General features: G+C 36.7%; 3 protein-coding genes, 1 long non-coding RNA gene and 1 pseudogene across 5 annotated transcripts; 3 read left to right on the top strand and 2 right to left on the bottom strand.

The window, feature by feature from the left end:
* Positions 1–41: 41 nt before the first annotated feature.
* Positions 42–1,659, top strand: LOC105276063 (annotated as a pseudogene).
* Positions 1,494–3,843, bottom strand: LOC105276064 (zinc finger protein ZPR1). The gene is made up of 3 exons (XM_011333397.3): positions 3,319–3,843; positions 2,482–3,154; positions 1,494–2,218 (listed from the first exon to the last, which is right to left on the bottom strand). Exons 1-3 carry the CDS (start codon positions 3,442–3,444, stop codon positions 1,683–1,685), a joined length of 1,335 nt encoding a protein of 444 aa, XP_011331699.2. The 5' UTR covers positions 3,445–3,843; the 3' UTR covers positions 1,494–1,682.
* A 183-nt stretch (positions 3,844–4,026) lies between these two features.
* On the top strand, positions 4,027–10,282 carry LOC105276059. Its single transcript, XM_011333391.3, has 6 exons — positions 4,027–4,233; positions 4,310–5,018; positions 5,251–5,389; positions 5,484–5,578; positions 7,238–7,332; positions 8,120–10,282. Exons 1-6 carry the CDS (start codon positions 4,199–4,201, stop codon positions 9,357–9,359), a joined length of 2,313 nt encoding a protein of 770 aa, XP_011331693.1. The 5' UTR covers positions 4,027–4,198; the 3' UTR covers positions 9,360–10,282.
* Positions 9,408–14,556, top strand: LOC113562669 (nucleophosmin-like). 2 transcript variants are annotated; one of them, XM_026972682.1, is made up of 2 exons: positions 9,408–9,495; positions 11,199–14,556. In XM_026972682.1, exon 2 carries the CDS (start codon positions 11,233–11,235, stop codon positions 11,545–11,547), a length of 315 nt encoding a protein of 104 aa, XP_026828483.1. In that variant the 5' UTR covers positions 9,408–9,495; positions 11,199–11,232; the 3' UTR covers positions 11,548–14,556. The 2 variants fall into 2 exon arrangements, with proteins under 2 accessions (XP_026828483.1, XP_026828482.1); XM_026972681.1 differs by having other exon boundaries at positions 9,416–9,503.
* LOC105276058 lies at positions 12,622–25,694 on the bottom strand. Its single transcript, XR_893338.3, has 3 exons — positions 25,182–25,694; positions 14,783–15,080; positions 12,622–14,018 (listed from the first exon to the last, which is right to left on the bottom strand). It is a non-coding gene; the product is annotated as an uncharacterized LOC105276058 (long non-coding RNA).
* Positions 25,695–25,759: the final 65 nt, after the last annotated feature.

The raw sequence follows: 25,759 nt of genomic DNA, 5'->3' as shown, positions 1-25,759 counted from the left end.
CGTATCAGCGCATCTCGTAGTTGGCGGACCAACGAGCCGACGCGCGGCGTGCGTTCGCGACGGCCATTGGCCAGATCAGGTGCAGCCATCGGCGAACCGCCGGTTCGTGAACATCCGCATGCCGCGGTCACCGGTAAAGCTCGTCACCAGCCTCTACTTTGAATCATTTCTCTCACGGATTCTGTTGGTTTTAATTCTTGTTGGAATCATTAACGATATATATAATAAAACATTTATATTTCTCCCTTTGTCTTATAGTTTATGACAATAATCGGTTTGTTTTTCAGATTTTAATATTTTGTATTTTTACATATCGTGATGTGACATCTTACAATGTTTTATGGTCATGGTCTATGGTGTCCATACCAAGGTAACTAGATGCACGCGTACAAATTTTCAAAAGCGCGAGATTTACATGTAAATCGAATCGATCTAAAAGAATTATCACATCTGTCGATGTATTCATTGATATCTTTATAATGCGACAACGTAACGTTAATTTAATTCGTTAAAGCGATAATCAGTTTAAATTAGTGGCTCGAGTTAACTCCTGTTTGAAAAAAAGTCATGGTAATGTATTTTAAATATATTTTTGAAATTAATACAATTATGTCTTTGATATTTTTTCGTGAAAGTAAAATTATATCAGGCTAAAGCGACTACGTGCAAAGAGGCTATTCAAAGATGGGAAGAAAAAACAGGGCTTGTCGCGAGCGAGCAAAAAGAGATAATTTTATCTTTCCAATGGCCTCCGATCGAAAGAATGGACAATAATTTAGCACTGTTGATCAACGTCGAGTTCGTTTCTTTACAATTTACATAAAACGCATAAAGCATTTAGAGATAAAACGATATATCGATTAAATAATTCCTTTGGAATGTTCGCAGAAAATTATCGCTATCGACGAACATGATAGAAAGGATTAGCGGTATTGGTTCATTGAAATATTTACGGATCTTATCATTGAGTCGGAATAATATCAAAACATTCTCGGGATTAGAGGCGATTGGAGATCATTTAGAGGAATTATGGATATCTTACAATTTGATCGAGAAGATTAAAGGCGTTAGCGCCTTAAAAGCACTTAAGATTCTGTACATGGGTAACAATCTGGTAAAGGATTGGGCAGAATTTAATCGTCTGCAAGAAATCCCCAATCTTCAAGATTTGTTGTTCATCAATAATCCCATATGCGAGAACATGGATGTTGAATCGTGGCGCGTGCAGGTCATAAAACGATTGCCTGCCTTGAAAAAACTCGACGCAATACCGATCGTGTATGCCACGTATCTTTTAATATATATCTTTTATAGAATTACTCAGTAATGATTCTAACAAGATTCTAACAGTAGTCATCATCATACAAAAATTATATCATAATGTAAAAGTAGCAAAAGCATATCATCGTTTTCTTTTTTCCTCTAGGCATACAGGCGAAGATGAAACTAACGAAATATAATGAAAAGGAAATTAAGTTGAAGCTGATCTGATTCGATGAAAATGATATAAAATTTGTATTTGCACCATGTCCTTGCACCAACAATAAGAGTTTTGTTACAGCGACAATGATAATTTAATGCGACGAAAATTTCATCCATTTCTCTTCTCTGGATGTACTTTGATGATGTTTGTACTCTTAAAGATACTTCTGAAGTACATGTTTGTCTATTTTAATAGGAATTTAATAGTTCTCGACTTTCATGTCGTTGAGCCCAAGCTCCTCGTTCTGCTCGTAACTTCTATCGTACTTCGCGATACTTAATCTTTCGTCGGGCCCCTCCTCGCACAGGCTTTGCACGTAGCTATTTCCAGCTGGGTCGTCCAAAATCAGAGTCACTTTCCTTTGACCGTCTAAAATTTCTCCTAGCTGAGCGATAAACGCCTCCATCCTTCCTACGGTTTCCGAGTCACTGCTGTCTCCAGTAAGAGCCGTAGATGAAGATAATTGTTCCTTCATCGCTGCTATGATTCCTTCGACGGTAGTGAATCGACCGCCCAAGACAGCCGGACCGACTTCCAGCTCGAGCTCGGGTATCTCCATGTCACAGGTTTCCGATTTCAGCAAATCGCGACTAAAATCTTCCTTACCCGTTATCATTACTTCAATTCGGACCCCTTGAGGTTCGATTCCACCTCCGCTCTTTACTTCGTTAGTTCTATGACCACAGGATTCACAGAATGTAGCCATTATAACGACTTCTTTGAAGTGTGGTATATCTTAAGTACATTTTATTAAGAAAAAATTCCATGCGTAAATGTATGCTTTTAAAATTGAATGTTACTTAAAATATACTTTTGATATATTGTACATATATATGATATATGAAAAAATACAGTTTTATATAGTTAATTTAAAAACGTGATATGTCATAAAATAATTCAATACCATTCATTGGCCAGAGAATGTTAATTTTAAGCTAAAAAGTTACTTATGTAAGAAATACTATATTTAAAATGTTTATTGTATAAGTAAAGGATACTTGTCAGTTTCATGTTTGTTTCACAAGGGCTATTGCAATCTGGGCAATTGGTAGGAAACGACAATACTTCGCCCTCGATTTGTTCCAAGGGATATTCGCCTTCCTGTATAGGTTTCAGTAAAACATCCTCATTGTCCAAGTAAATTCCCAGCGTTTGATTTTGCTTTTTCGTTCTTTTGAAATACATTATATTACACTGAGTATCCTTGACTGGTGCTTTTGGATTTTCCACATGACAGTTTCCCGAGATATCCTCAAACATTATAGTGAATGGTTCGTCTAGTATTTTCAACGAATGTAATTTGCTAATAAATAAATCTATCTCAACCGCAGTGTCTGGAAATTCTTCTTGACGCCTAGATTGATCCTGCTCCAAAGCATTAATGCTTCTATCGATAATTCCTTCTACCGTTGTAATTTCACCTTTTTGGGATTGTGCAGGAATTTCAAAATCTAAATGAGGAATATGGATGCTAGTGTAATCGGACTTAACTACTTGACGATTTAGATCCTGTGGCGTTACTGCTTGTAACGTTATTTTAATTCCTCTTTCCATGATCTTCCCACCACTTTGTATCTCATTGTTTTGATAACCGCAATGCTCACACTCAAACGACATAAGTACCACATCTTTGTAATATGGAATTTTTGTTAACAGCAGCCTGGTAACTCCCTGCAGACAAATATTTGAAACAATCATTCAGCAAACGTATCTTCTAACCGCAAAAAATACTTCTAAATAATATTCTATATTATTATTATATATATTTATTAGATATTCTAAATAATCTGAATAAATTGTAAATAGGATATCCTAAAGTAGAGGTTATTACATACGTTTTTGCCGCACTCTATACACAAGCTTTCGATCTGCGTAACTTCTGGTTCTAAGTCATTAGCAGACAATTCACAAAATACCGGTTTGACTTTTTCATTTGCAGTTTGTTTCTCTCCAGCTGCCATCCTTTTTCTCTTTTCTTTTTGGTTTTGAGTGATGAAATGTTCAGCGTTTCTCTACAATTGTCATTTCTCGATTTGAGGTTATATTGCATAAGTGTCATCGCACGTGTCAGAGTTGGGGGATGTAATCATTAGGGTTTGTATCATCGACTACAGATAATTGATGATTCAACATTATCGGTAATTGTCGCTGAAAAATAACAGCATATATCGCGCATTTAAATTATATTTCTTTTTCATTCCAATATATTATCCCGCTTAATTAAATAATTTTATTATCTGTTTTGAATTTTATATTTATCTTGCAATACAACGAAAAATATATTATAAACATGAGTAGTTCATTAAGATAAAAATGAAAATGTTGATCAATGAGTAGAGATCATGAAGACTAAAGACAAGAGGTTCATCTTCGTGTTCGGAAAATGAGACCAAAGTTGTCCAATTCGTTACAATGACCTAGTTTACACCCAGCCGTCCAACCCCGATTCACTTCGGAGTGAAGTGAATCGGGATTGGGCGGCTAGGTGTAAACTAAGTCAGGAAGTAATTCTGATTGGCGTATACTTTTAGGTCTATCAGTCGAATCCGGTTTCCAAGAGCCGATCGTCAGTCAGTCGTCCTTGCAACTTGTCGCGTTAGAAATCTGGAGATCTCTTACGAGTATGAGGGTTATAATCGAGAGTTGAATCAATTCGTCTGACAACGTCTTTGCCTCGCGGATGTCACGCGTGCTGTCATACGGAACAGAGTCTTGATGCGGATCGACTCACCCGCCAAAATGGAGAAGAGGTTAGTAAGAAATTTTGTCTCGCGCACTGCTAAGAGGTTATGTTTTGGTTATAAACAAGAGGGTATTGTCAAACAGGTTGTCGGATCCGTCGAAATCACCGCGTCAGAACCTGTCGAGCCCTTTGTCGAGGAAGAGTAAGAGACGATCCAGTCGCAAGACCAACCTGCTGGATTCAGTGTCGAACACATGGACTAATGATCCACGAAACGATCTGGCAGCAGGTGTGGGTTGCCCATCACGGATGTTGTGGCAATCGACTGGCGTGTCGCAGAATGTTCCCGGCAACGGACAACGTCTGTTTGCTGCAATGTCCGATCCAAGCGTGTGCGGTTACTCGCCAATGCCGCTGGCATATACCATGCAGCCAGTCTCACTGCCAGCAATGTGCAGAATGTACCAACCAGTGCCGATACCGAACGTCAGAAGCGTCCCCAGTAGAGGCAGACATCGTTGTAACGAGCATTCGGTGAATGTTTGTCCGAGTGCCAATAACAATGTTGCTAATGGCTGTGGGAATCTACAGGAAAACAGGAGATTAGAATCTACTGTACATATTGCCTACCAGAACGGAGACTACGCTAGTTTACCACCCACTGCCAACAGAGACAATGGTATCAATGGTGATGAACTTAATTCGGAACACAGAAGGTATTCTGATCCTGGGTTAGGACCTGCTGAAAATGTTCCTCATTTGGATAGCGATGATTCCGATAGTGCTGACAGCGGAAGTTCCATAACGACAATTGGCCGCAGCAACAAACTTGTCTTGTCGCTTGTTGAACAGGTTAAGATCTTTTAATTTGATTTTTGGTGATTTGGAAGCATGTCGAATTAAACTAAACACACCTTTACATCACTTTTGAAATTTCTATGTCTTTCTGGACATGATATTTGAAATGTAAAACATGTTTTATTATCGATTTGTGATTTTTTATAATTTTATTGTACATACTTTATGATTTTATTATATTTATGATTATTGTACGTGCTTCTTCTAAATATTGTGTGTGTTACAGATAACAGAATTGAAGAAATGTAACAACCAATTATTCAAAGAACTCAATGAAGTAAAACTGAATTTAGAAGATATAAAAGTGAAAGCGGCACAGTGTAAACACAGTACTCCTATGGATTATCAACCTGGAATGTTGTCAGGTACATATAATCCTAAAATATATATTTTGTTAATTCTTGTACTGTCTTACACAGGACGAATATTACATTAACTTTACTGTACCATTTGTTCCAGACCTCATACGCGAAATCAGAGAAGCTAATAAAAATCGTGAAGAAGAATTAGCCATGAAAGTAAAGTCTCTATTGGAAGAAAAAAATAATCAACAGGTAATCTGAAATTTAAAGTTTAAATTAATTTTGATTTTAATTTAAAACTATTTTTTTCACAATTTTAAGGTAATGTCCAGTTATAACTGGATATTTAAATTAATTTTGTGAATCTTGTAATGATAGTTCTTATTTTCCATTCATATTCATATTCATTGAAGACAAACTATATCTACAAAAATTTTGAAGTTATTTTTGAAATACATATATATAAAATTGAATATTATCCTTTTGCTTTTAATCTTTTGGAGTAAATATTATCTTTATTGTTAGCCTGATAATTTCATATTCAGAATATTGGAATGAGATATCTTCGGCAGAATATTAAACTTATTAAAATCAAAATTTATGCGGAAAGATGATAATTAAGGGAAAATACTATTATATAGTTAGAATGTGGGAATGGAAAACAAAAGCTGTGACTATCAGAGACCCCTTTTTGTGGTAACACTGATGCCGTTTTGCGATTGAAGTAATATGAGCATTCGGTTCAGTATTTTCGGTGCTCTTTCGATCGACGATCACAGACGTAATATTTACGCAGAGGTTCCTACGTTCTGTTTGATTAGGATGGCCAGGTGATCTTGGTACATATCGGTTCTTCCCGACTTTCTTTTTCTCTCTCTCTCTCTCTCTTTCTCTCTCTCTCTCCTTTCTCGATTATGCGAAATCTGTACAATCAATGTTATTTTCGTCCATTTATGTACTTCCACATATTTTGTTGACGACGATATTGCATTATCCAATATAAAGATTATGCTTTATCCTCCGTCGTAACTGCTTTTTTTGAATTACATTTCATTATATTTCCAAGTTTTTTCAACATCGTAATAAATATAAAATTAAAGACAAAAATACAATATTTACACAAACATTACAATTATTTTGTTATACACAAGAAAAAATACAGATTTAGAACTGAAGAAATTGCAAAGTTCTCCAACATTTTTCGAAGTCGGAAATTCATCCTAAAAAAACGCATTAACCGATAAACGGTTTGCTGCACGTGCGACTCGATTCCGAGTAGGAAGGGAAGACGAGCGAGAGAAGGTAGAGAGACGGCTGATAAAGTCGGCCGATACCGAAGAAGGCAATGTAGACATAATACGAAATATCCGTGACGCCGTAAAAGTGATTAGGTTTCACATAAGGGGCATCACAGTGGGCAGAGTGTTGCAGAGGTAGAGGGGCTGGGGCGGGACTGAAGGGACGGGAAGGGAAAATGGGATAGACGGGGAAGTGTGGAGAAGGACGGAGCGCACTTAGCGGCTGTCAGGAGCCTCTCCCTTGGCCTCTTTTTCCTCTTTGCCATATCTTCTCAGGTTTCAACCATCCATTAGCCTCATCAGCCGAAGCGATGGCTACCACCGCCATGTCGCCTGCATATTGGCAATCTCGTAATTGAACCTCCGGGACCCTCCGTCTCCATGTAAATTCTGCTGCAGAGCCGATCAAAGTTGCCAGCTCTTCGCTTGTTTTTTTATCTTTTTTTAACACATTAACGAGCGTGTTGCTTTGTTGCATTGTTTACTCATCCAGTATTGAACAAGGGAACGAGCTTCATAAAGTGGATGAGAGAGAATTCGAATATTATTGAATGATTTCCGTAAATTTCGTTAATGACAATTTTTTATTTATTTATTTATTTTTTGGTTACAGAATCAATTATCAAAATTAATAAAGGAGAAAGAAGAAAGCGATCAACGTATCACAAAATTGGAGGAGGAAGTAATGGCGTTAAAGATGGGCGCAACGTGAGTACTATATTTTAGCATCTGCAAATATTTAGTAGTTTGCTTTTTTTAAGTCTTGTATTTGGTTTATACCCGACACTGTTTCGACGATGTATATATCTAAAACGCATAATAGTAAGGAATTTGGGCGTATTTGAGCAAGATTGTCAAAAATTCGGGTTTGATCACATACTATTTCCACAATTGCTCATCGTGTGCTGTCTATTACATTCAATCTATTTTCCGCTCATGATTTCTACGCATAATGGTCTGTGTAATTTTTTCTTACACATTTGATTATGACAAATTTGACAAGCAATTATCATTTAAAGAGCTCTGCACGAGCTATAATTCGCGATGGAATTTAAGAGTTTTATTTGCAATTTAATATGCCGTTTAAAATAGGTCTAATAAATCGCGTAATGTTCATTATTCTATCTATAATTAATAATATTCAAAATTGAACGCGATATCTAAAATACATGCGGCCATAGTAATCTAATGCGATAAAATTATATATAGTTTAAATAGTCGATAAATGAAGAAAGCCATGAATGATGAAATATTTAAAACTCTACTCTTTTTGAATGAGTTTTGCATCCACGATAATCTTTTCTTGACCTATTCTTTTTTAACAATTTGACATTTTAATTATTTTCCGCTTTATTCCTTGATAACCGTCTCAAGATTAATTTACGATACCCATAATTCCAATTAAAGTGATTTGCTGTATCCACAACTTGTATCTGCCTGTGAAAGCTCGCTTCTGGTTAAAGAAAAAAAAAAGAATCAATTCTATTCGCATTAGCAACGAAGGCCGCGAGATCGCAGCCTTCGAGGAGGAGACCCTGGCATTGCGGCGGGAGCTCCAAGAAGCACGGGCGTCCAGGAACTTGGCCGAGAACCATGCGGCAAAGTGCGTAAACTTCGCGGTATCCAGATCTGTCACGCCTGTAACTTTCGATACGCCCTGTATAACCAGCACCCCCGTGCGTACCGCTCTTGCCGACACTCGTTCCCTACCCCCGGTCCTCCCGTCCGCAATGTCATCGCATATCTCCTCCGCTTCCTCTTTTTCCGCTCTACGTTCCCGTTCCGCGGAGGTGGCAGCTCTTTTCGTCGCCGAGCCGACAGATCATTGTCGAAACCACGGGCTCGCGTCCTGCGAGGATTCTCCATCGACGAAGAATGAGAGCGATTGTTCGGAGGTGACTCCGGCGCCTCGTCAAACTGCCGTGGTTAACATGAATGATCACGTTGTAAACGCAGTCGAGATTGGACCTAAGAACAAAATTGAGAATCAGAATTCAGAATTATTCACCTACTCAGCTACTACTAAGAACTTTTTGGAAGTGTTTATGTCGGAGTTGGCCGATTGCTTGACTTCAACCGATCAGAGAAAGGCGTGCGACATTAACACCGCAAGGAACGACGACAAAGAGAAGTCATCAGTGACCAAGGAAAGAACACAAACGAATCTCTCAACGACTGTTGTTGCCGCTGCAGAGGAACAAGCTGGCGATCAGCTTCCAGAGAATTGCACAGAAATAAAAATGACATTGTCCAAAAAGAAGATTGAAACAAAGATTTCAGTATCGCCAGATGTTATCATCGAGGAGCGAAAAGATGTGTCGAACAAACCAAGACCAAGTGATAAAATGATAGAGAGGTCAGTTGATCACACAAGTTGGCAGAGACTGTACGACTTTCAACGAGGCAGCTGCAAAAGATCACGTCGGAAGAAGTGCGAGCTGAAGAGGTGGCTCAGTGAGACTGACAAGTCCAGCAAGAGTCAGTATCAGGATGCCAAGATTCCGGTCGATACGACCTCATCGGACTACTCGAGCTCGACCAGTCGCGACACGGTAAACGAGCAGGAGAGTTGTCCCAATGACAATCACACAGGACGAGCCATTACCGAAGTGCCGGAAGTCGCTGTGGTCGGTGGTAGCTCCATCATGCCGAAAGACCTCTGCTCGACGGGACCCCTGACCTCCAGAACCAAAACAGCACCTTCACGTGCCACCTACACCACCGCCTATATCTAGGTCACGTACGCGCGGGGCCCCGAAAAAGAGATAGAAAAAAAGCAATATCACATACTGCTCGTCGCCAATATCCGCAAAAGGGGGCTTCCTAGGGGCTTCTTACTAGAGGCTACTACTATGCATATGTACTCAAATGGCACGTAGGTCTGTTCACTCGTCGTACATGCTTTTCGTTCACACTGGTCGTACTGATGCTACACGCTTCCAGCCGTGCCACGCTTCACATTCAGCAGAATTACGTCATTCCGGTATCAGAAGGAGAATATTTATATTTTCATTCGCTTTAGTTAAAAATGTGTATATTAAAATGTAATTTCAGTCTTGTACTTTTTGCTTTTATACAGTAATATACATAATTAACAATATGCAGGAATACCGCAATAACGTAATTCGTTTGTGCCATATCCACAATATATTGCAATACTGATTCCATTCGTATCTTGAAAGGGAATTGGGAGAAAAATAGCTGTTAACGGTTAAGTTGAAAGTAGCACTTCTTATTCGATTTAAAATGCCGTATATTTTTCTTTTCTATCGCTATTTCTTTTTTAAAAAAGAATAAAGGACAATAATTATCTTGAATGTTTAAAATATTTTGCATAGATTGCAGAATTGTTCCAATTGCTGATGAAGTATACGGACACTCCAGTGCATTGTCATTACTGCTGTGTATATACGCTTCTGCAAATTTTAATACATTGTTGACTCATAGCAAATATTAGCTTCTCTATATCTTATGTACAGATAGCTATAAATATATGGAGAAAACAAATATGTATAATAAATAATTTTCTAATAAATCTGTTGAATCCGCCACAACTGCACGCCTACGAAAGAAACGCACCACGAGCGCGCGCAATAGAGAGACTCTTGGTATAATAGTTTGTATTGTAAATAAATAAACATTTAAGCATTTATACATTTATTTTATCGTATCTTGAAAATCCCAAACTCAACGGAATTTTAAATATTAATATTTTGATAATATTGTAATATATGGGTTAATTAATTTTTCCGATTACAGCTCGTAATAAATTGTTTGTTTATTTGTTAGCATGGCTTTCAAGATTGATCAGCATGTTTTCATTTGTGTTAAATCTTTTCCGTGTATGCCATATATTGTACATTTTTTATATGTCTTTCATATTTTTACTCATATATTTGTATTTCATTAATAAAATAATCCTAAAATTTTAGCGAAATAACTGTTGTAGTCATTACATAATTCTTGTAATTTCGAGTTCGTGTATAAGTCTGATTTTGTAGTCTTTTTTTTTAAATATAATTATGTGTGTGCATATGTGGATGTGTTTAAAAGTTTTTTAAAGATCGTTGTAATGTTTTTACCAAAAATAATTGTTTTTCTTAGAATAAGAAAATTGTAGGCAAAATTGTAATTAATATTATATTTGAACATTGTAATGTAATTAATGCGCGAATGTTTAATAATACTTTAATAACACATTTTCATAGCTTATATTTTTCTTTATATTATTTCTATTTGTATGTGTGAAAGGAGATCTATATGAAATTTTTTATAATCAGAATTTTAATAAAATTCCGTTTGCATAAACCCTTTGCTCCTCGAAGAAATCCATCGGTAATTCCTTCTCTTGGAGAAATCACCCTGCACACGCTTCGTTTGGGATGGCAGGCACCGAATCACGTCGTTCTCTTCTGTTTTCTAGCCTGCAGCATGGCTTTGCGCTGAAACTTTCGCTTTGCGCGCTTCTAAAAAGATTGTTGCGTAAGTGTTATTGGATGTTTAATGGTGAAAGAACGGCACGAAACCAAATCGACACGAACGAACGTAACGTGATACGAAACATAATTTGTCAGACTGGAGAAGCTGGTGGAGATACTGCGTAAAAAGATGAACGATGCCATGGGCCCGGAAATCGTAAACAGGATTCGCGACGTCCTGACTTCCGGTGAATGTTCCGTTCCTGAGAGACTAGCCAAGGAACCGATGAGTAAAATCTCGTCATCATCATCACCATCATCGTTAGGAGATGCGAAGAAGGCTGGAGACAACGACGATGACGACGACGACGAAGACGACGATGACATCGACGAAGAGAAAACGGACACAAGAAGTGATAAGAATTCGTCGATCGTGAGTGATCCGAAAGGTCCACTTGCGGTCGAAAATAGTGTTAATCTATCGGGACCCGTGACTGATCTTTGAGCACGTATTAGAAACGCAACTGTTGCCTTATATATGTTACGGTGCTAAAAGTGTTCGATGAGCGAAAATGAATGCGGAGGAATCGCTGGTGATTGTACGTCTGGAATCACCGACGATGTTGAGAAATGCGGAAATTGTTTCGTGAATCATATTTGGTGAAAACAATTTTGTGAGCACTTTCTTTGTGAAAAAGCAGGAAAAACGGATCGATTATTTAAATTTTATATGGCGATGCGTTTAATTCCTCAAGCTCTCATTTTCACCAATATACAGGCGGTGATTGTAGGCTACAGACTTACCAGTGATATTATAAAACTGTCAAATGATAAAAACTTGCACTGTAACATATCAATTGTACATTGCGTAATTATCTTTCCGTAATTATCTTTCGTAATATTCGTAATATATAATTATTTTTGTGCATTGTTCAAGTGCCAGAGCGTACTGTCAAAGATATTAATACTTTATTCATCTCCATTTGCAATTGTTTAATCATTACATACACACATACACGCGCGCGCGTACTTCAAATCCGATCCACCTGAAAGAGAGCAACTTTTTGATAGCTTATCGATCGTTAATAGAATTTATTATTTGTGCGTTTGTTCATTCTCGTATTATATATTTTCGAAATAATTATTTATTACTATTAAACGCTACTGTATAAGTAAGCGTGTGTAATTTTGTTATGAATGTGTTATGTGAATATTTCTCTGCACAATTAATATTATTGCTAATGAGACTGCAGCATCGAACAAACAAAGATATTCGCTTTGCGGTTTGAGCGATATGAGGTGACTCGAATGATTCAAACACAAATGTTTCACGAGATATATGAACTTAAAAAACGATATTATTCTTCGTGAACTGTTTCACGCGTTTTTATGTGTAACGCGCAAGTTTGCTGGTTGCATGACAAATGTTATATTTTTCATCTATACATCGCTGTTTCATAATACATTTCCTCTTCTTGTCTTGTCTTAGATTTTACATCCTTTTACTTCATTACTCACTAGATTAATCTTTTGTGATTCCATATGAAGGTAGGTTCATTACATAATGCCTTGTAATTTTGTAATGCATTAGCAGACTATATTTTAGGATCTTCATAGAATTCTACAAATAAAATATAAACCAATTGTTACATATTACACTTGTACTGAGATGAACATAAAATAGGGATATAAGGCACTTAATTTTCACTTATTTATTGTAATTAACTCGGATCAGAAGTTATATCAATTTTATACCTTATTTCATCTGTTTGCATCATATCATGTATAATATTTTATCTTATCCTCATTATACATAATCTCATTCGATAATCAAACATACGAAAATATATTTTTAAATAATATATAATATTATTAACATGGAAGGCGTAAGATTCTTAACATTTCTCTCTAGCGTGTCTTTTTAACAAAATTCTCCACATAAAGATATGATTATTTATGATTATTTTAATGAATTATATTGATTAAGAAAAATTTGTCGAATTAGGAAATCTTGCAAAAGTACTTTTAGTCATTTATGATTATAATATGAATGCATTAATTATTTATTCGAAATGTTAATACCAAAACTTTGCAATCTAAGCATGTAAATTAAAATATATTCCGTCACTTATACATCATATATATTTATATAAACTTATCTTTTAATATCATATTTAATATCATAGTTATGTTACTTAGTATATTATTTCTTTATCGTTTAGTCGTTTATAGTTTATAGTTATAGCGTTTTATGACTTATATATTTATTACAGATTGTAATTATTTATGATGTCTTGTAAAATTATGTAAGCTAGAATCTTCTTGGAAGGGGCTATCAATATTAGAAGACATAGTTCCGTCAGTTTAATTAATAAAGTTGTCTTGTAGCTTTCCGATTTTGAAACAACTACCATAGAGTTGCAAATTTCTATGTATAAATTTTTCCATTTACATATCGTATTTTCATCAATATTATTTAGATATTTGTATTCTGCAAAGGTATAGGTATTTCTCTAGCAATATATTTCCCAGTCGGCAATAAACGTAGGCATAGTTTTACGAGCGATAACACGTTCTAATCGCATATCGTAAGCAGATATCGTGTCATATTTTGTATACTTTTTGTAGAGTAATTGAAAATAAAAATTTCGCGATACTAATTGTCGTGCAGGCAACTGAGATTTTACATTGTAATAAAGCAAGATTTAGGCTATATAGTGCAGCATCAATCATCGCAGCTCCGCAGTGGGTGATTGTTACCTCGTGTAGATCAATAAAGGTTGATTTCTGCAAAACTTGCTCCAAATTCGAGGTAACCATACAATAACCGCTAGGATAACATTGAACGCGAATTTGTTCATTTAAACCGTATTGCAAGTTTCACATGTGCCTCCATGTAAAGTTTATGGATTGTCCATTTTGTATAACTCGCCGCTGACAAATGACATGTTTTATTAAGGTTCTCATTGTTGCGTTCTGCAAGAATTAATTGGATTAAGAATTGGAAATAGTTTATTCCGCAAAATAATTTTATAATCTTCGCAATTTATACAATAGCTCTAATACGCTGGAATTATTTTTTCATCTTTTGCAGTATTCAATATATTAAAGAATGACGTACACATTTAAATTTCTATCAAGTCCTTTCAATTAAATAATTTTTAAGATAAATTTAACTGAGAATCTATTTTAATATAAATCTTGTTAATTTCAAACATAAATCTCGATGTATATTTATTCGTTATTTTATCTATATTTATTTGTATGCAATATGGAAGGGCGTAGAAAAGACGTTTTCCAATATTTATGTCTCGAACGACTTGTTAATCGATACATTTAAGATACATTCGCAATACTATGTATACGACGTAACACTATCTTCTCTAGCGAACTTGAAGTGCCATTAGAATCAAGCATAGCTCAAGTTATACTATTTTTGATCATATTGCGGAACGTTGTAAAACAGCGTGTATTGTCTCAAAATAATCTGAATAAAATACATATTTATGAAGGATTCTAATATTACCTTAATTATTTAAGAGAAAAATTTCATTTATTAGATATACAATAGTGAAGTATCTGCAGAAACTATCTGCTAACTTAAAAATCTTTTAGCAATCTTTTAAATATATTGTTTTCAATGTACTAGTGCTGTATGTTAAGTTTTGTCATTTTTCTTTTTTACTTAATGCAATCAATCGATCACTAAATTCTGCGAAAATTATTTCATTTAAACTTACGTCGTGTAAATAATAATTTTTGAGTTACTTGAGAACCGGAAATTCTTACTCCTTTCCCTGTTTCACACGTGACCCAGTTCTCTTCTCATCACGTCATGAATAATGATCTCCCCTTGATGAATTGTCAGACTGCTCTCTCATTTTTCCGATAGCTCTATCAAAAATGTTTTCCTACCGGTGTTCCTCGCTTACGCGCGGGATATTCTCCGAGTGTTATGATTAGAGGGACCAGGAAGATGTTATTCTTGCGTATGGATGTTTATCTTTACGCGCTGTGCAGCCTCCCACGAAGATCGAACTGAAACAATAAAAGCTCCAATATATCGATGGCGCTGATGTTACATGGAGATTCTGCGAAATGTACGAAAATAGAATGTTATACCTTGTAACATTATTTTTTCTAGCGGATCAAAGTGCCATTAGAATCAAGCGTGCTTTAAGTTTCGCTATTTATTGACGAATATATTGCCATACATTTTCAGTACGAAGCTTTCTGTTAAATTCTGAGAGCGCGGCTTATCCATTTATGATATGATTGCGGCGCTGCTTCACGGATGTACTCGGAATTTTGAAGAATTTTGCGTCTTTTTGACGATAATATGGGATCTTCCGGGTCCTATGTTTTCGGGAAAAGTGCCCAGCGAAAAGCGCCGCTATCGTAAATCGATTATCGTTTTACGACAGTGTTTTTTTCATAACTCTTCCTTTCATGCAGCCGACTGGTAACGTTGGTTTCTGCGACCGAAGAGGATACATTAGCGAGGAGCGAAGAGGGTAAAATACCTAATAAACGCGAGCCTAATACTTATTATCCTCTTGCCGCTTTTACTGCACACTGTTTGTGCCGACAAAATCTTTAGTTTTGCTTCTTTAGATTATTGTATTGCATTAACATAATGCTGCAAAAAAACAGGTAGAAATAAATATAGATAAAATATAATAAAATTATATAAATATAAGATTCTATTAATAAATGTAGATAAAATATAAAGTGTATAATATTCTATTTATGTGTCACATTTCTTCCTCTATCTTTTTCTCGATTAAATGTAATTAAACACTATTTTTATTTTATATTAAATATTGTAATAACTTATGGTATTAAACTATACTTGCGATTATGACGTAATCATATTTTAATGTTAGCATATCCATTAAATATTGATTTTTGTTACAATGTGTGTTGCACGAAAAGATGATTAAGAGTTTTATTGCATTACATATGATATTCACCGCTCGAAAATAATCACACTTTTTAATAACGATGTTATTAGTATTATATAAAATTAAATAATTTGATTATGTGACATTTATTTTTTGTTTACTGATTTCCCGCAGGAATTTGTGTACTTTACGTTATAATATTTATGACCACTAACGAATTTTGTTGCTAACTATTAAACGTCAAGTAGACGTTTCCAATCATCATTCTTTTCACATAAAAACAAAATTTAAATTGCTCTGACTTATTGTTAGCTTTACATAATAACATTTCTTCTGAGATTGAATTAAATTCAAATCGGAATTCTGTATATGATGAATGAAGATACGAAACTAATGGAATAATGATGATATTAATTACATAAATTTATGAAACATATAAATTTACGAGAGAGATTTTTTCTCGATTACTTATCCATAAAGGGTTGTCAAAATCTTAATAATTTTATTGCAACGGAATAGTTTCAATTTTACCCGAGAAAAGCGACTGAGGAGTAGAGTTGTACGCGGTAATTTGGGGACCCCACGTGTAACAACCATCCAATTAGCCGACGAGCGGTTCGAACATTTTTCCAGAGAATGTCTACGTAGTAAGAGTCGTAATTGCGGGCGATAACGCGCGTTCTCGTTACTATAACTCGTAATTCCTCGTTCCGCCCACTTCCGGTGCGGGTGCCTACGCCCGCAAACGCGACGATCGCTCAGAGAGAAAGGTAGAGGAAGAAGGAGACAGAGGGCGAGAGAGAGAGAAAGAGAGCGACCAACGATCGATATTTCGCGAGGCAATGCTCACTCGCTCGCTCGTGGGAGCGCGGGTCCTCGGATAATTGAAAGCCGCCGGAAAAATCGTGCGAGTCATCGCGGTACGAAGGCGAATCGTAGGTAGAGAAGTGAAGGGGTGGAATTATTAAAATTGACTCGACGGAAGTGGCGGCTGACCGACTGGGGGTGGCGTCGGCCGCTGGTCGAGAAATCGCTGCCAATTCGAGGCGTTTGATCGGCGCGACTCATCCACCACCTGCCTGTCTTCCAACCCTCTCATCGATCGGCTTCGACGCGTAATGCTCCACGCGACGCGACTCGTTAAAAATGACCGAGACCCATGTTCATGTCCGCGCTTAACGATAAACGTGGTCGCTGCGTGGATTCTCGGCTCGATAATATTACAATATCGTGCACGATGTAACACGTACTTCTTCATCCATTGTTATTCAACATCGACATGTGTAAACGTAGCTGTAAAATATACGACAGAAGAAGAGAGTTGTGTTTGAATGTTTTTGAAGTTTTATTGAAATTCTACTTTCGACTAAATTCGCGAGAGTTTTAGCTGATTCTTAACTTAAATCTTGGTCATCATGATACTTCATCTTGACGAGATGTTGAAGTTCGTCTTGTTTAAAATTCATCGTCCTCGCGAATTACAAGAAACAAATATTAAGCTTAAGTTTTCGATGGAAGAAGTATCATTTCACAATTTTCGATAAGATATACTGTCTCCTATACTTCGAGTGATCTGATAAGTGAAAATACTGTACACACAAATAGAAATCTATTCGCAATTATACGCTATTAATAAGTTAGACGTGCCGAGCAAACAGAGCAAAACTTCTCGGATTGGCCTGATGGCCTGCTTGCAACTTTTATATCTTGCTACGTTTGCATTGAAACGGTGAAACAGAAATTTAACGAGAGGACGGTAGACGGGGCGCTCTTGTTTGCACAATCGATTCGCCACATACGTGCTTTTACACGCGCGCTGTAGGAACGTCCTTCCTGCTGGGAAAATATCGAAAATCTTCCCGTGCCCGTTACTGAGATAAGAATACTGTTACAGAATATTGTGTATCTCTCTCTGTAATATTTTTTATGTTTGCTCAAATTATTTATTCGACACAATCACGTCTAATTACGACAAGAATAATAGTCGTTTTTACCGAAAAAGAGAGAAAAATATAAATTTTCGCGTTAACGGATTGTGAATTTCAGTACGTAGGTATTTATTTCGATTATAGTTTTAATCTTATCGAAGCAAATATCTTGTATTATTAGAAATTGTAGAGATTATTCTAGAAACTAGAAATGTACTTATAGGATTTTCACGTACAGAAAAGAACCTGGAAGATTAAATGAGAATGCAAAATACATTCTTTTAAATCCATTCTTTACATATCTAAAGGCTCTAATTCCAAAACAGATACTATAAAATTTAAAAAAAGTTATAGAGTTTGATATTGGCAAGAAAAATGTGTATAAAATTAATTAGTCGAGACACGTTAGAAGAATTGAGTTTATCGCCGTTATTTCCCGTAAAAATATTTAGAGTGATTAGCATAAGAATCTTCACGAGTGCAAAATCTTTCGTAGGATACAGTTGATAATAATGTTGATCTCGTCTTACTGACGTGGGGAATGAAACGTGCGACGAGTCTATTATTTTTGCCTTTGGCTGATCGAGGGTGCGTCCGTGCAACCGGGTTTTCGTCGGAGATAGGAAGGCCGGCGAGATTCGGGGATCGCAAATCTGGGAAATCCTCGGCGAAGCACGCACAGCACGTGACTATCCGGTCTGCGCCACGTTCGTGTCTGATAAAGCACACATCGAAATATCGTTTTTTAAGTGGCTCAATATGCCCCGGCACTCTCGCGGTTATTCCCGCGTTTCCACCCTCTCACACCCGCAATCCTTTTGGCGACTGAATTCAAAAGTCTTAAAATCCGGAAGATCTTTCTCTCTGATTCTGTTCTGATCAATCATTACTTAATTAAGCAACGTTTAGGCATGTTTTTCGGCATCGTCTATCACTTGTACGCGTATTTTAACTTAATTAGGTAATTAAGCATGCGTCATCAAATATTTAAACACTGCGTATTTTGTCAGGTGTAACGCAAATACATCAAACAAGAGTGACAGAACATATCTTATTTTTATTTTATGTATTTTATCATGTTTATGTACAATTTTTCTTGTATTAAATAAATACATAAATTAAACTCGTAAATATATCACCCTCACATTGGATTGGACGAATCCCATTTTCGAATACAAATGGTCACATCGTTCGTGATATGAATGAATCGCAAATATCCAGTGGCTATTATCAGATAATTGCCATTTAGAATTAATTAACATTTAGAAAGGCTATGTTGCTATTTGTTCGAATTTCCGAACGATAGTATGCCATTCGTATGCAATTCATTGTCCTCTGCAGCACTTTATGGGCTTTATGTTAATATAATCATGCAAATTTATCCAGGCTGTTTTAAATCTCGAACGGGTCTCAACGGTTTTTCGATAATATTGTCAAGGTGAGAAGATTAAGTATATTTTTGTTTTCCCAAATAAAATTTGTTTTTTTGCTTATATTAGCGCTTAACACGCGCAGGATTAGTACGTTTCGTGTGCTTGGTCTCATGAAAATGTGACAACTATGGTGGTTCACTAAGTTAGTTTATCTAAAACACAGTATTTTGTAAATAATGATTTCGAGTGGAAATCTGAAGAAGGTTAATCTGCGATTATTATGAAATTTGGTAAAAGTGACCAAAGAAAGGCCTAAATAAATATACGTGGAAGAATTTTTAGTGTAAATAAAATATAATCACGATAATGTTTAAATAACGATTTAATTGATAATTATGTATATAGAAGTGGAATTGAAATTGGAAGAAAAAGATTACTACTTGGATTATTTTAATTTTTAAACAGAATTAAATTTCATTTGCGTCGGAAATTCTTTCAAACATATTTATCTATAAACATTTAGAACATTTTCAGCAAATTTTGAAGTTTGAGTTTTGAAACTTTATCCACGATTTGTCGATTATATTCGTTTTTTGCATTTCCGATATTTCTTTTGTTTTTCATAGAAAAGGAAAGAGGTGTGAAAGATACATTTTCTTCCGCCTCACATTTTACTGATCCACATATACCCATTTAATTATCCGTTTTTTTATGCTTCTACATACTCTCTCATATTTTTCTTGCTAGCCAAAATTTTGAGCTGTCGAAAAATTGACCTACATCGCGTCACACTGTGTTTTGGAACGTGCCTTGAGGATAGGCGTATCTGATTTTCCTTTTCGCTACGCGAAACATTGACTTCTTGACGGAGGCGCAGGTTTGTTATGAGTGAACTCCTTGAAACAACAAATCCATCGATGGTTTTCGTCCGCAATCGCGCGACAGGTATTCTACGCAGTCTCCTGTGTCCATCCAGGTTCCCTAATATTTTTCTAGGGCAAACCGAGATTTGTCATGGGTTTTTCTGAAGAATACGGGGGATCCTGAAACGATTTGAGAGCATATTGCTTTTCATGAAAACTGGTGCAGGTTGTTGATAATTGTTGCTAAGGCAATTTCAAAGCTCTTTTATCAAAGTAAAGAGAATGATGTTGAAAGAATTAATTAACAAATCATTATCGATCGATCATCAAGTATTGCAATTTTTATCAATTAATGATATTAATTCGCCGTGCAAAGTTATGTAAAATTTACAGATCTCAGTTTATAAAACATGCATTTGATAAAAACTCTTTGATGTATCATTAATGTATTTCCAATGATCGTGTTATTTCGTATTAGGTATACAAATGGAAATTTTCCAATGAACAGTACCTCCATCTTTCTTCCTTCTTATCTTTCCAACCGCTTTTAATTGACTGGAAACTGCTTGTTGAATCGCTTCTAGCTGGTGCGCAAGCTATTGTTGCGTTTGACTTGAATTTTCATTTAATAACACCTCCAATTCTTCGACGTGCACCTTTTGTGACCGTTCCGAGCGCAACTTGTCATCGAAATCACCACTTTTTAATTTATGGAACCAATCGCGACATGTACATGAAAGGCTGAAACCATTGCCATAAGTATCAAATGATGCTGACATCGTGGTACATTTACCGATCTATAGAATAAGAAATGTAATTTCGTACGGAGAAACGAAAGCTCAAGTAAAAATGAAAGATTAAAAAGAGGATGGAATCTGATGTGACGGATCTTCGTTTCCATAAATATACAATTGTCCATTTGGCGAAAGTACGAAGCGTGCGCCATTCAGACGCACGCAATGTAACACATCAAGAGAAGGAGTGAAAATGAACGGAGGTCCGAGAGAAGGAAGGGCGATATAACGCCCTTGTGTGCCGACGAGTTATCACCGGCGTTAATAACGAGAAACGAGAGGAGCGAATGGGAAAGAGGGAGAGAGAGACAGAAGACCACCCACGGTGAACCCAGGTAGGATCCTTCAGGAACCTCACAAAGCCGCGTCGATCCAGCCGGCCGGCCGACCCTGCGTCCTGTCACCCTCTTTGTCTCCCTTATAAAAATGACAAAACACTTTTTATCAAGCTGCCCAGAGACCCGGGTTTGCACCTTCCCGGGCCCACGAAAGTTAAACAATCCCCAACGCACAGGAACTCGATCGCCAGGTAATACACCCAATGATCGAGCACGAGTATATCATGCGGTTTACATAAACGTTTAATACGCGCGTGTCACGGAACGAACCGCCTAAAGTCTGAATCTCTTGCTTTATTGACTTCTCGGTTTTCCCACCTTTAGCTTTTCACGCCTCTTACACGTCACTTATACGTCGGTAATACTTTTTCAAAAATAATCGTTTTCCATTGCTATACGAATGATCTTTTGATCTTTTAATGCTTAGAAGAATGAGTATCTTTTTTGAAACAAGATTAATTCGGCGATTTATTACGTAGAAACAGACGATTGTTTTTATTCATGCAGCATTTATTTTCTTTCATTTCCGCATCATTAACATCGCATTGTTCGCGTTTCAAAGTGCTGCATCATATAGAATTCATTACTTGATTGATTTAATATTGCTGAATTGGTAGTAACGTATTTCCGGCATACGATTACCGTCATAATCCGCTCGTGAATAATAAATGAATCGTTAATCAACCGCGACAAGTAAAAATTAAACGGGGCAATTTCCAACAGATAAAAATTTTAAATGAACCGTTCTGGTTTGGCGCACCGCGGGTTTGCGTAATCATGCACTATAACGCATTTTCCCCCGGGACAGTAATGAAAATGCAGTCGAAAACTCCGACCTCGATTGCGCTGATCACCTCGCAACGAAAATTATCCAAACGTATCTAATAAATTTTTTAACAGCTGTGCCAAATTTATTTCAAAACATCTCTCTTCCGAGGCTGTTGTTTGTATAGCGATTGGTATTACACGAGCGCGAATTAATTATAAAGTGCAAGTCCGGGTATAACGAATTCCATGGCAACACTCGATTGGAAAAGTGTCAATCTATATTCTATTATAATCTCGCTGAGTTAATCAGCGATATTTTAATTAAACTATTTCAAAGTATTTTTTTTCAGTTTCGACATCTTTGTGTCACTTAATCTTATATTAGACTTTTTTCCTTGTTTTAATCGGAGTTTATTCAAAATTCAGCAAGAAGAGATCTTTATCGGACACTTTTGAACTAGCTTTTGAAGTTATATTTGTCTCTTCTTAAAACTTCACTTGGATGATTTGCTAATTTTGCAATGTGTTACTTTGTAAATTAGTCGTCGATTTTGAGTGTGAGAGAAGAAAGATTCTCCTTACAGAAAACACTTGTGCATCGCAGGGTGTCAGGTTTTCTGAAGCGCCTTTTATCTGTGCAAAAGTCATCCAATTAATCGCGGCGTTTACGCACAGCTGTTGAGCTCTCAATCGGACCGATGGAGATCGCGATACGCGTAATCTAGGCCAAATAGCAAATCGTTATTTAATCATAGATTAAGGATCGGTACTAACCGAAACAAACAGCTTGTTTCTCTCTCTCTCTCTCTCTTTCAATTGCGCGTGCTTGTATTCCAAGGGGCCAGGCGGCGCGGAGGGAGCGATTTGTTATAACGAAGAGAACGGCGCGCTCAGCACAATGTAGTCACTTGTTTACAGGGACAATATTTTCATTCCGCAAACAATTCGTGGCTCGATAAAGACCCGGTGTACAGGTGGGTGCTCGGCGAGAATCTAACGTTGTAACGAACGCGCCGCCGATCGTTCGTGGACGTGCCTGTAGATGTTTATTGTACATGTATATTGCCTGTACATACATATATCGCATGCATACATATATATGTGTGTGCCACACACGGAACGCGCGAGCACAGTGCCTATTGTACATATGTGTGTGTTTACGAATCTCTCAAGTAAAGTATTAGCTGACTTCAAATGCTTGAATCATCGAGTTGTGTGCCGTCGATTACCCGATGTTGCGCCGTCGAAACGATATTCCGCGATTTTCTTCTCATGCGGCCGCTTCGGTTGAAATTAGACAACAAAACTGTGAACTAATCGCTGCAAGTAAATTTATACGCGAATCTGCGCGAAAATTATTTAACGGCATAATTGTTTTCCGTGAACAAATAAAGCTCCCGGGGAAAAGATTCTGGATCACATTTGCCGTGTTTGAAACTAGCATGAGATTTACATGACTGTAAACTTGTATAATTTTATAACATGATCAGAGCATATGGAACATGTAAACACGATATACTAATTTTGTGTATAAATTTTTCGCTCATTGCACGTTAATGCATAATTTATTGATGATTTAATCTTTATTGTTAATTAAGCTGCCGGATATTATTTGGAAAATGTAAATAATTCGAGAATTAGTGTGCGTTAAAATCAATTTGTTATAAATTTATTAATTAAAGTATAATGTTTTCTTATACAACTTTTAAACGGGAACAAAAATGATTGTCACATAGAGCCTGAGTCTGCTAGCTATAAAGGTATTATCAATCATAAATACAATAAAAAGATTACGCAAGATAAAGATGAATTTTTTAGCATTTTAGGTTTGCATGTCGGCGTCTGCATCTTTAAACCAATCGGGCACAATTGAAAAGGAAACAATGCGGTGTCGACAGCGGTTCCACAAAGATAATCCTGTGGCATTTATGATCTAACAACCGCAAGAATGAGTACAAACGACGGTCTTTTGGTGAGATGCTGTGGTCTGTGGACAATGTGAGGTAGTAACGCGATAGTAAACGTTACCTGCTAGTCCATAATAATACCTGTGTCGGAGCGTGTAACTGGCAAATCGATATGTAGGTACTAGCTCATTGTCTTTAATTAAAATGGAATGAAAATTAAATAAAAATGACGAACGTATTGTTAATCTTTAACAATACGTCCAAGTTGATTCTTCGACTTTTGTGAGATGAAATTATCGATGCGTCTTCAACTCTCTATAACTTGATTTTTTAAGTTTTTAAAAAAGGATTACGTGAAAATAGCAAACATTAATTCTTAGATTTAAGCTACTAATCAATTTATAATTTTTAACTTACTTTTAAACAATATTCACTCTGGCGTGAGAAACGCAAATCACAATAAACAAACTCCTTAGATTAAGAAAGAATACAATAATAAGATGCTACGCCAAGCGAAAAAATAAAATAAGACTTGAAAAATACAGATATATGAGTGTGTGACTTGAGAGTTATGTAACGTTAGAGGGTTGATTACAACAATCACATATGCTGTAATTATCGATAATAAAACGACAGAAAGGAAAGAATTTGAGAGGTATATGGGTGTATACATCACGGCCATTACATGCTGACATCCCCGTCGGTGCACGCGTGACGTTATGCTGTGTAGGGATCAATTAGTGAAGTTACAAGGCTACCTATTATCATAAATTTTCTGCGGTGATTGATAATGAAACGTACGTGCTACAGGAATATTCAGTTTTGGCTGTTTCACGAAAGACAGATTAATTAGTGACAAGTACTGCAGACTCCCAAATATTTGACATTTGTAACTATTCTTCTTTATTATAGATATGGGAATCAATACAAATTCTAATCATAATAACTTTTATTAAAAATATCTTTTCTCTTAATTGTTTATGGTAATTTTAGAAAGTGACTTACTGACATCATTATATGACACTTGATAAGGACCAGAAACATGGTTGGAACGTTGTGTATAGTTAGTAATTAATAAAATTTGGCTAGATTGATCAATTAAAGGAATTTTTATTAATTAATACAAATGTCAAATGTCAAAACGGATAGACAATAAATGCATAATAAGAATAAATAATAAAGAAAAGAGAATAATTGATTGAAGCAATTAACATATACATACAATTAACATACAATAATAATATTCTAGTATAATGTTTTGTACTTATGCTTCGTTGTTGATCATTTCCGCTCTTGCTGACTTCACTAGCTAGGATGTCCTCTTCGCGCTTTCCGGCGGACATCATTGTGAACAGTTCACCTCGTTCACGTCATCTCACCGATTTAAAATAACGTAACGATATCGAGTTGTGAAGAAATGCTTTGCAATTCCGGCTCATGCATACAAGGAGTCGATCCTGATACGAAGAAGACGCGAACGATCTCTTGTGCAACGAGCAATTGAATGGAAATGGAACGGCGAAACACGCGTTGCTGGAAAACGCGCCCGCGCGCGCGGGCGGGCGGGTGGGCGATGCAGCTGATCGTCCGCGAGAGGAGCCGCGCGAGCGAGAGGCCCAAAGGGATACGTAAGCCACGTCACCCACGGACAGAGGATGCCGGTTGTCAAACGCACGTTGGCAGACGACAGTAATTGACATGACATGAGCGGCGTGGCCGGGCCGAGCCGAGGCCGTTGGCGTGGTTCGTCGGCGCGGTCGCGGAACCGGGCGTCTCGCGCGAAATTGCGCAAGCCGGTTCCGCTGCCGCGGGCTCGGTCTCGCGGCGCGTCGTATCCCGACG

This window comes from Ooceraea biroi, chromosome 9 (genome assembly GCF_003672135.1).
Source record: "Ooceraea biroi isolate clonal line C1 chromosome 9, Obir_v5.4, whole genome shotgun sequence".
Lineage (NCBI taxonomy): Eukaryota > Metazoa > Arthropoda > Insecta > Hymenoptera > Formicidae > Ooceraea > Ooceraea biroi.
This window is presented reverse-complemented; position numbering and strand designations above follow the sequence as displayed.